Genomic DNA, 12511 nt, shown 5'->3' with positions numbered 1-12511 from the left:
AGAGTTAATGTTCGTTATCTTCTTTGGCTAAAGTTTGAATACGTTACATCAGTTGTAAATTTCAAAAATATTAACCCGAAGATGAAATGCATATGATGCAGTGGTTGGGAATTGGTATCTAATCGAAGCAATTAACATATTTATAATTACAAGAATGTTAAATTCTTCAACAAAAGTCATCTTGCATCAATATAAGTAAAAGGAATTAAAAGAAGTTTCAGGTCAAGATGAACTTCACCTTTGAACAAAAATTCCACATGAATAAACAATTAACAGGACAACTGGCGCGTATTTGTGGCTGTTCATCTTAATACATTGATAAAATTAGAAATAATTAGGTATTTATTGGTACCTTAAGACATTTACGATGTACAGGACAAGTCAATGAAAAATAGAAAAATCAATATTCGAGAACTTATTCTACGATGACATTTATTTATCGAAAATCCTGTAGTAAACTTTTCGCATTAATTCACTCAAACATAAAATTCTCAAATGCCACCACTTTTTTGGGTCTCCCAATAAAAGGAAATTCTTTGTCATCCTCTTCATTCACAATCTATTTGATTGTGGAAATATTCAGCTGAAATATAAGTCGTTTAGATTAAGATGAAACATTATATAAATTCTCTTACATTGAATATGTTCACTACCGTCTGACGCATTGTGAATTTTAGAATATCAGGGTATAACTATTTGAATAAGCGGACCTGAATTCTAAATAGCACTTCCTGAAACCCTGTCTCTTTTTTCAATCACTTTCGGAATTTTCGTAATAAAAATTGATATAAGTTGTGGCAACGGCGTTATGACATTAACGACATTTCATGAGTGCCAACCTTACTCCGTTCTAGTTAGCAAAACTAGAAAAACTAAAAAACTAAAAACTAGAAAATTATTTCATGGCCAACCGACTGTTAAAATAAAATAAATGTGAATGGAGTATAGATTCGTGAACATAACATAACATGCTCTGTGAATCATTCTAATATTGTTTTTTATTTTCAGACCAATCAATGATACACTTGATGTTCAAGTATTTCGAAGATGTGGACACACCTCTGAATTCTTTCGGGCACACAGCGCTCATTTCGGCTATCCGAAGAGGATACTACAAAACTGCCGAAATTTTGTTGGGCATGAAAGCCGACGTCAACAAGGGATGCTTCGTTAAGGAGACACCTCTCCACCATGCAGCTTCTTCTGGCAGAGCAGATCTTTTCCATCTATTAATAAAACATGGGGCAAGCATGGAGTTGAGGAGCGATTTGGGAGAAACTCCTCTTCATTCAGCTTGTTACCATGCGGAAGATGAGGAGATAGTAAAGATGTTTATAGAGCATGATCGGAATTTGAACGCAACGGATAATGAAGGTTGCACACCGCTGCATAAACTCTTCATTAAATTCCCCGAAACATCGGCCGTGTCAGAAGAATTGGTGGAGGTGTTTCTGGACAGAGGAGCCGATCTGAATCTCAAGGACTGCCGAGGATTGTCTCCGCTCTCTTGGTGTATCAAGAAGAAAAATGCACCTGTAGCTTTGCTATTTCTCCGGAACGGTGCCAACTTAGATATTTCAGAACAAGAAGCGGTGCCTGTTCTGAAATATCTAAGGAGGATTTTGTTAGAGAATACCCCGCTTGGACAGACCGTGCTCAAATATATCGCTCTGGAGATCTCGAAGGGCACCAAAATTAACAGATCTCTGGAGGAATATTTGAGCCAGCGGGGAGGTGTTACCGAATATCTGACAAAATGTTACCGGGAAATAGAGAAGCTCAGGAAAAGAAAAATTAGGAACACCAGCGTCAATTATTGGAGGCTTCTTACGAAATCTGTAGCAGAGTTAGCAAGGTACGCTAATAACCCTTCAATAATTGGCGCAATGAGAAAATACCGAGTGGGGACTTATCCAATTTACGGTCGAGAGATCGCCTATAAGTTTGCCAAGGCAAAAAGGCGACAAAAACTTATGGCAGTTTCATCGGATATGTTGAACCGATATTGGGAGGGAAAAATGCCGTCACCTTTTGTAAAAATGGTAACGGATCATCTCTCTATAACCGACATGGAAAATGTTGAGACTGCCGGACAATAATATAATTCATAATAATATAATATATGTAAATACTTTATTGTAAATAACTATGTAAATAATTGTTAATATAAACCTCTATGTAAATAATTATGTAAATACAGTTCTGTAAATAATTATATACCTAAATAACTATAAAATATTGTGAATAACTCTATATGTAAATACACCATTGTGAATAATTGATATATATTTTGTTATCCTTTCAGTCCAGGAGACAGAGTCAAAAAAGTCTCTGAATTTATTAAGCCTGGTTTTTTCTCAGGTGATTACAATCATAATATACAATAAAATGCTGCGGTCAGTGAAGTAGATGTTAGAACATGTGCATCAGGTGCGCGGTCAAATATGTCGTGATCACCGACATAATAAAATCAATTTATTAAGGCTGAAATTTATAATTTTTTGTTTTTTGGTATTTTAATCAAAATTATGATAGTCAGTCAACTTCCAATCGGAACACAGCTGGTCAGTCAGCTTCAATGTGTGTAGCGTCGTTTCTAAGGGTGCAAAGAGTTTATTGAGCTTGAATTTTTTTTAAATACTACTTACTATATTATTAATAAATAAAATGGTCTGTCAGCCATTCCGTAGAACAACGCCCCTCAGTCAGTGGATAAGAAATTGAATTTATTAATCAATGTTATTATCATAATCATTCAAAGTAACGCATTTATTCTAATAAGGCATTTCCGTGTCGCAATTGTGCCTTAAAATCTCAGAAATAAAATTCGTTCGAAATCAACAGTGTACTTAACGGACGCAGGTATACGTACAGGTAAGAACTCATTGATTTCCGAACATTTTCAACTAATAATAAAAGAATGATTACGCTTAAACAGAGAGGCACACAATAATAAGGATAAATTCAGATGCATACCACCCGCCGATATGAATATCAACAAGTTTTACGATCTGAATTGAACCAGCCAATTTGCCATCGTCAAGGCCCCCAAATGGAGTACGCTCCATCGAAGAATTTATTATTGTACCGCTGGCATCATGTCTGCCGTGATCTGAACCGTGATTCTTTACCTTAATTTATTATACTTGTGTTTATACTTATTTGATGTTACTTGTAGCTTTGACTTGAACATGGGATCATTCTGGAGGTCTCGAAACTAGTCGTCATCAAATAAAGATTGTGGGAAGAGAATTACATATTCTTGATGAATCATGCACATTTATCTGTTCTTCAATTTATTTTTATTCGATTCTTTGAACTGCTACACATGTGAATTTTTTTATCGACCAAGCTCAAAATCACTGACTACAGACTGTAGTCAAAGTGCCGCTCCAAAATATTGACAGCCAGCTTTCTGAGTCATCGATAGAATTTCAGAGAATTTGGATTCAAAGCTCGCTCAGGTAAATATTTTGTTCGAAAGTATGAAAGTATTTCGAAGAACTGAACCGTTGTAAATTTTCAGGGATTACCTATGCCCAAAATATCAAAAGTGTATGAGTTTTGGTCCACGTTTATGACCGTAACTGTATTTTTCTGACGAGATAAGTACCTTATCTCGTGAAAATATATGACTCCAGTCTTCAGTGAATGGAACCTACAATTCTTTCAGTAATTTTGAATATGGCAAATCTTTTGTTATTCAGCAGGTATAGAGAGTTTAACTATTATAGTAAATTTCCATAACCTTTGCAACTTTACATTTCGGAAATATTGGTGGTTCTTCACTTCTTCCTTCAGTATAAAAACGGCAACGAGCAGAGCAGTCGGTTTAATTTTCGAATTTGCGAATTTAAGTGTTCAGTTAGAGTGTTTCCGTACGAGTTAAGAAAGTATCAGTGTTATACAAAAGTTAAATCTATATAGAATAATATCTAACGCGAATAATAATAAAATATATCGTGTTTATTGTCGATCAAAAATTCAAAAATGGACATGAATAGGAGATTATTCCAGGATTTACCTCTGCATGAAACATGCCTTCATGGAACGTTCGAGTCTCTGAAAAATATGGTGAAATCTGGAAAGTTTTTCATCGACTGCGAAAGTCCAACTGGCGTTACACCTATGGGAATAGTCGCAGTGAGATTATACGTATATCGGCCCCAGGATGTGGATTCAAGATCTGTTAGGGAATATGAAAGGAAAATCATATTCCTTCTGCAGAATGGTGCCAATCCGTTGAAGAAATGGTGCGGAGGAACTATAGCCGACCTGATATTTCAAGGAGGAAGTGAGTAGATCTATTCAAATTACTATACCACGAATGACAAACATATCTATTTATAGTTGACTATCCTATGATTAAAAAAAATTCATTAATAATTCCTTCTTATACTCAAAGTGCCCTCATCTCGATAATAGAAGTCAATAGGAAAAATAGGGTAAAAGTAAAAGATATAAATAGATATGGGTACACTAAGTGTGACCAATGTTTTTATTTGGGAAAAAAAACAAAACCGTGAAAAGAAATAAATGCTTCATCCCATTGAGAGCATAAAAAATATACCAAAAATTCAAAGAACCCAATAAAAAATAAGGGAGTTACAATTTCCCAATTTTCGTTCATAACTCAAAATCTATGACCGTTAGGCTGGATCTGTTTTCAGATTTGGAATAGGAAGGAAAAAAGAGCTAGAGAATGTGTCATCCGTTTTCTTCTAGCTGCTATAGTTCTCGAGATCCCTTCAGTAGACAACGAATTTTGCCCACCCTGTACAGTGATAAAAAGATATAGTCATTTTTTAAGTTTTCATAATGAGCTGTGCCATCCCTGGAGAAACAAAATTGCCTTAAGAATAACAAGCTAAATCTATGACACTACACATTTGTCAATCTTTTAAACAGAGTTGTATTCAGCCAAAGTAGCTAATTTTTTAAAGTTCATCGATACTTTTCAATTTTTGAACATCAAATTACTCGAAAACGGCGCATTATACGAGAGAATATGAAGAATACTCTTATTTAAAAAAAAAATCGGAAAACTGGTCGACGTGGGTGATATCTTGTGTTCGAAAAAGATTCAACATATAAATGAAAAACTATATTCCGATATCCATTTCATTTGAAAAAACCGTTTGTGAGAACTAAAAATAACATTTTTTTATGGTTTTCAACAGCCTGTATCTTTTAAACCGAGCCGATTCGGAAAAAATTGTAAAGGAAAAAAGTGTTTCTTTTGACCTAAAGAATCTACTGTTCAAATATCTGTACGAGTCAAAGACTCACCCTGTATAGAAAAATTCAAAAATATTTCTACACATCTTCACATGAGTCCACAATCCACCTTGATGACCTCATTTTACAGTTTCCGTTTGTCGCATTCTTATATCGGGACACCAAGTAGATTCGTGAACATAACGCTCTGTGAATCATTCTACTATTGTTTTTTATTTTCAGACCAATCAATGATACACTTGATGTTCAAGTATTTCGAAGACGTGGACACACCTCTGAATTCCTTCGGGCACACAGCGCTCATTTCGGCTATCCTAAGAGGATATTACAAAACTGCCGAAATGTTGTTGGGCATGAAAGCCGATGTCAACAAGGGATGCTTCGTTAAAGAGACACCTCTCCACCATGCAGCTTCTTCTGGCAGACCAGAACTTTTCCATCTATTGATGAAACATGGAGCAAGCATGGAGTTGAGGAGCGATCTGGGAGAAACTCCTCTTCATTCCGCTTGTTACCATGCGGAAGATGAGAAGATAATAAAGAAGTATATAGAGTGTGATCACAATTTGAACGCAACGGATAATGAAGGTTGCACACCGCTGCATAAACTCTTCATTAAATTCCCCGAAACATCGGCTGTGTCAGAAGAATTGGTGGAGGTGTTTCTGGACAGAGGAGCCGATTTGAATATCAAGGACTGCCGAGGACTGACCCCGCTCTCTTGGTGTATCAAGAAGAAAAATGCACCTGTAGCTTTACTGTTTCTCCGGAACGGTGCCAACTTAGATATTTCAGAACAAGAAGCGGTGCCTGTTCTGAAATATCTAAGGAGGATTCTGTTAGAGAACACCCCGCTTGGACAGACCGTGCTCAAATATATCGCTCTGGAGATCTCGAAGGGCACCAAAATTAACAGAGCTCTGGAGGAATATTTGAGCCAGCGGGAAGGTGTAACTGAATATCTGGCAAAATGTTACCGGGAAATAGAGAAGCTCAGGAAAAGAAAAATCAGGAACACCAGCGTCAATTATTGGAGGCTTCTAACGCAATCTGTAGCGGAGTTAGCAAGGTACGCTAATAACCCTTCAATAATTGGCGCAATGAGAAAATACAGAGTGGGGACTTATCCAATTTACGGTCGAGAGATCGCCTATAAGTTTGCCAAGGCAAAAAGGCGACAAAAACTTATGGCAGTTTCATCGGATATGTTCAACCGATATTGGGAGGGAAAAATGCCATCACTTTTTGTGAAAATGGTGACGGATCATCTCTCCATAACCGACATGGAAAATGTTAAGACTGCCAGACAGTAATATAATTAATAATAATGTAATATATGTAAACACCTCATTGTAAATAACTATGTAAATACCTTATTGTAAATAACTATGTAAATAATTGTTAATATCAACCATTATGTAAATAATTATGTGAATACAGTTATGTAAATAATAATGTACCTAAATAACTATGAAATATTGTTAATAACTCTATATGTAAATACACCATTGTGAATAATTGATATATATTTTGTTATCCTTTCAGTCCAAGAGGCAGAGTCAAAAAAGTCTCTGAATTTATTGAGCCTGTTTTTTTCTCAGGTGATTACAATCATAATATACATACATAATAAACATCATAAACATAATAATACGACATAATAAAATCAATTTCTCAAAGCTGAAACTTTATAAACTTTTGTTTTTTGGTATTTTAATCAAAACTCTGATAGTCAGTCAACGTTCAATCGGAACACAGCTGGTCAGTCAGCTTCAATGTGCGTAGCGTCGTTTCTAAGGGTGCAATTCGTTTATTGAGCTTGAGTTTTTTTTGACTACTACTTACTATATTATTAATAAATAAAATGGTCATTCAGCCATTCCGTAGAACAACAACTCTCAGTCAGTGGATGAGAAATTAAATTTATTAATAAATGCGACACATCCGTGTCGCAATTGTGCCTTAAAATCTCTGAAATAAAATTCGTTCGAAATCAACAGTGTACTCAACGGACGCAGGTATACGTACAGGTAAGAACTCATTGTTTTCCGAACATTTTCAACTAATAATAAAAGAATGATTACGCCTAAACAGAGAGGCACTGAATACGATAATAATGATAAATTCAGATGCATCCACCCGCCGATATGAATATGAACAAGTGTTACGATCTGAATTGAACTAGCCAATTTGCCATCGTCAAGGCCTCCAAATGGAGTACGCTCCATCGAAGAATTTATTATTGTACCGCCGGCATCATGTCTGCCGTGATCTGAACGTGTTCCCAGACTTCTCAATTCGGCGTACTTAATTAGGGAAAATATGGGACATATGCTATTGTCTTCGTCTTGGTTTCTATTTGGAGGGGATTGAATCGGACACCGTTTCATATTGGGTGGCGCTCTGGGTAAATGTGTAGTACCCAGTAGCAATTGCCAATATTGAATAAAGTTCCATCAATTCCAAACGTTCTCCATCGTGGAAAAATGCTATGTTGCTCTGATGAGGTCAAATGAGACCGAAATCATGGTCAGCATCTGCTTTTCTTCGATTGAGCGTACTCCATTTGGGCGCCTTGACGATGGCAAATTGGCTAGTTCAATTCAGATCGTAACAATTGTTGATATTCATATCGGAGAGTGGTTTGCATCTGAATTTATCCTTATTATCTTCAAATAATATTCATTTAATTCATTAAGGATAAAAAGCTGTAAATAATCATCACATATTTCATCATCTGAATCTTCCATATCATTATTCTGACTATCGTGATCTGACACGTCAAGCTCAGGTGTTGCAGAATCTAAAAAATCAATAAATTCATAAAAAAAAAATTTGTGGTTGTTCAATTCTGTAACAGTATTTTCTTGTAAAGGTTGAATAATAACATCCTGTACAAGTTCTGGTAATCGCCTTTGAACCAAACAAACTCATATTTCTCATCCACCAATTTGCAGCCGTAGTCAGTAGGAGATAGCTCCGTTGTAATTTGAGGGTGAGCATTCTGCCAAATATTTGTAATGAAGCTCTTAAGAACTGCTGCATCAATTCTGACTGGCATGGTGGCATCTACATTCCTGATTTTAATTTCAAAAGGATCGTTTGTGGTGCTAAGTCATTTATACGTCTTTGAAAGTAAAACGAATCTTGCTTCGTCAATTGAAGGGTACATGGAAAAAACCATTGATGTCAAGTCATTTCATGTAATATGTAATGCACTAATTTTATGTATAATGATATTAATAATGTTCATTTCGAGAACAATAGTATTTAATTTGTCATATTTTAAATAATATGAACGGATTTTGAAGTTGAAAACGCGTTTTTCTCAGCTATAAGGAGAATTGACATCGATGGTTGTTTCCCTGTACCCTTCAATTGATTTTATTTTTTTCAAGCCGTATAACAAATTCTTGAACCTTATTGAACATATTATTCTGGTTGATTTCATCTGCAAGTCCAAGGTCAGCGAATGTTTATTGAAAATCTTCGCTTTGCTTCATTATCTGCAGAGGTTTTTTTTTGTACCTTTCTTGTGAAAAGCTGGGTTAAAATTACATCCAGTCAAAGCATCCAGTCCAGGAAGAGCATTGCAAACAGAATTTCTCAATATTTAATGCATTCTACTGACATTAATCATCCTTTGATGATTTTGAGTCCCAACTTTTTCTACGCGCATTGAAGCTGACTGACCAGCTGTTGACTGTATACGATTCAGAATACAACATATTTTCCTGGGAAGATCAAAACCAGAAACTTCAACTAATTTTTGGTTGGAAATAGTGCACGTATTCCATTCAGACAAAGGTCCTTGTTCCTTACATTCGAATTAAGTAAAAACTTGGGCCATAAAGGTTTACGCGACTTCAGTCTTGGAGTCGTATTTTCTGGAATGTTGGACAGAATTGGAAATGAGTCGGCAAAGGATTGTTTATTTCAGAAATTCATAACCGCAGTCTTTCTACGAATATGAGGCGGTACAATGTTTGAAAGAACTGGTAACCTTTGACTGGGTGAAGATCTAATAATTGCAGTTAAAAATTCTTATGGAAAGATTAAGCAGTCCATCAATTCTTTGCACATTATCACTATTAACCCAAATGAGGCAACAATATTCAGCAGCCGAAAAAACCAGAGCTAGGGCTGCCGTTCGAAGAGTAGCTGCATCAGGACCCCATGAAGTACCAGCTAGTTTATGCAGGATATTATTCCTAGTTTTTTTTTAACTTCAGACGCAAATTTTCAGAATGAGCTTTGAAATTCAACGAAGAATCCAGCTAACTCCTAGATATCTAGGATTGAAGTTATGTTCCAATAAAGAATTTTCGAAAACTATACTCAATTTTCTATATTTTTGATGATTATTCAAATGGAAACGCGGTTTTATTTGGGTTAGGACGCAAACGCCACTCGAAGAAGTTATTCCTCAAAATTTCTAAATCTGTAGATAGATTATTCTCTATGCATCTTAAATCAGGATTAAGGAATGCTAGAGCGATATCATCAACTTACAATAAATATCTCAGAAGATGTAGTAGTTATATCACACAGATATATAAATTGAAAAAAAGAGGTGCTAAAACCGATCCTTGTGGAAGACCATTATTCAAAATTTTGAAATTATTATCATCAACAAAAACACGAAACCTTCTATCTACATGAAAACGGCGCATTATACGAGAAAATATGAAGAATACTTTTCTTTTACCAAACGTTCAAATATTTATCAGATAGCATCCAACTTAGTTTCAAGAGTTGGGTTCTTTGAAGTTTTGGTATTTTATGGTACGTAATGGTCATAATCAGAAAACTGGGAGACGTGGATGATATCTTGTGTTCGAAAAAGATTAATGAAAAACTATATTGCCAAATTCATTTCATTCGATAAAACTGTTTGTGAGATAAAACTATAAATAACATTTTTTTTTTTGGGTTTTTCAACAACTTGTATCTTTTAAACAGAACCGATTCGGAAAAAATGGTAAGGGAAAAAATTGTATCTTTTGACCTCAAGAATCTACTGTTAAAATATTTGTTCGTGTCAAAGACTCACCCAGTATTAACTTCAGGAATATCTTCCCACTGTACTTCTTCAGAATCCTCCAGTCTTGAAGGTTGACATTCTGAAAAATCCAACAATTACACTTTGTTCAATAGTTAGGAAACACTACATACCTTCTGGAATAGATTGAGAAACTGCTCTTACCGTTTCCTCCAAAATATTTTTCCAATAAAGCTGATGACTGTTGATAATGGGTTCAATTAATAAAGAAAGAAGGTGGACAATAAAATATATAGACTACATACCCTCCTTCTTGAATGATGTTTCATCACATGTTGCACCGAATGTTTCATAGAAGAATAATATGTATTTCTCAATCATCAATAATGATGTTTTTGTGGATGGAAAAACAACACCGAATACTATGGAGAGTAGAGAGAAGGAGAACGATCGCCGTACTAAAAATGTGTCTCCAAAAACGGGGAAAATAGGTGTCGCTGCGATTACAGCGGGTATCGATAAGGAGTGGGGATTCAAGCGTAAATTTGAAATGAACAGCCTTCATTTTATTTAAGGTTATGTGTCATCGTGGTTTTTCTGATGATTTTTCAAATACCTTTCTTCAAATCTATATTGAATATGAGTTCTCTGAATTATATGCAATAAAATGCAAGTCGAAATCAATGAAATTCAAAAGAAATCACTGATCAAAAAAATTGTACCTACTTTTGTTTATCATTGTTTATTGAAAGCAGCTATGTTAGTTGGTTTACTAATCTTCAAAATTATATAAATCCATAGTGAGGAGCAGTACACATCAAGACAACAAAAGGTAGCAGTCTCAGATTTATCACTTAGGTATTAGAGTAGATTCTTTTGCCAATACTCAGCTGAGAACCGATATAAACCATATATTATGTTATGCCAACAAAATTCTTCAAGAATATTTACTTCTGAACCATGTAGTTTTATTGGTTAAATATTCTTATTCAGAAGAGTCAACTTCTCACGAGGGATGACAATTCCGATTTCGTTTATAATGAATCCATCATCTTTTTGATATCTTCATCGCAAAAGTGCTCTTGACACACAAATTGATTGGGAGTTGATTCTTGAGATAAGGTTTTTTCCAATTTTCTCTCAAAAATGCTCTCGGAAATTTTATCTCTTCTCCTTTTCTTTCCGATGCCAAAACACTCTTATACTAGCGCACGCTTCAACATTTCACCATGGTCATATGTTGTTCTCTTATCAAAAATCGACAATAATAATATTCCTATCATCTGTCACCAGGGAAACAGTTCACTCAGCCAACGAGCCAACTACAATTTGATTTGTGTAAACAAAATTTCGCACTCTCGTGATGGCCAGCGCGACTGTTGGCAAAAACATGAACTACTACTATTGGTACATATTTTAGGGGACAAAAAATCTGTGGTCTCAAAGCAGCGATCGTTCTCCTTCTCTCTACTCTCCATACCGAATACTGACAGACTGTTACTCTCTGTTTTAAATAATTACGACGGATTATTGATGGAAATTTCAATCAAAACGGATTTTGAATTTAATTATTCAAGGATTCTAGATAATATATTCACAATGAGCTGAAATATTTCCTTCTGAAGGGGTTGCATCGTCTCATCCTAAAAATTGAAGAAAACGGATATATAAAATGGGACTCGATTTTCATCACAAAAAAAAAACAGTATCAATACAGTACCTTTTTAAATATTATATCGTATTCTACGATAGGTATCAAATAAATAGGAATATGGAAATAAAATATGGAAATCATTTCATAAATGTGATGAAAAAACCAAACAACCAAAAACTGTACTAGAACTTCGTTTTCCATGATATTGATTTATCAAATTAAGGTTTGTATTATCTGCAAAACAGAAGGAAGAAAAACTTCGCGAAAATTCTGGAAAACTTATTTTCCGAAACTACCGAGTCGACCCCTAGAATATGATGGAATTACCTTACAGAATATTTTGTCAACAACTGTTCATGCTATATTTATACAGGGTGTTCCATCTCAGACGAACCAACCCGTATATTTCTTATCTCATAGTGATTGGACAATTTTTTCGAAACACGTCGAATGATTTTGATTGGGGGACATCTTTTGACCCCGTAAGAAGGGGTGCTTAAACCCCTCAAAATTGAATACTGAGGAGAGGTTGAGTGATATTTCATCTGAAAGGTCTCGCAACCTATTTACAACGGTGTATGAAAAACGTCATTTTGATGAACCTTTTTCGCCAAATA

General features: G+C 35.1%; 1 protein-coding gene across 1 annotated transcript; it reads left to right on the top strand.

Annotated features, from left to right (window-relative positions):
* The first annotated feature begins 3535 nt into the window (after positions 1-3535).
* Positions 3536-6551, top strand: LOC123308801 (ankyrin repeat, PH and SEC7 domain containing protein secG-like). Its single transcript, XM_044891652.1, has 2 exons — positions 3536-4294; positions 5461-6551. The coding sequence occupies exons 1-2, from the start codon at positions 3991-3993 to the stop codon at positions 6549-6551; spliced, it is 1395 nt and encodes a 464-aa protein (XP_044747587.1). The 5' UTR covers positions 3536-3990.
* Positions 6552-12511: the final 5960 nt, after the last annotated feature.

The sequence above is a fragment of the Coccinella septempunctata genome, chromosome 2 (genome assembly GCF_907165205.1).
Source record: "Coccinella septempunctata chromosome 2, icCocSept1.1, whole genome shotgun sequence".
Taxonomy (NCBI): domain Eukaryota; kingdom Metazoa; phylum Arthropoda; class Insecta; order Coleoptera; family Coccinellidae; genus Coccinella; species Coccinella septempunctata.
This window is presented reverse-complemented; position numbering and strand designations above follow the sequence as displayed.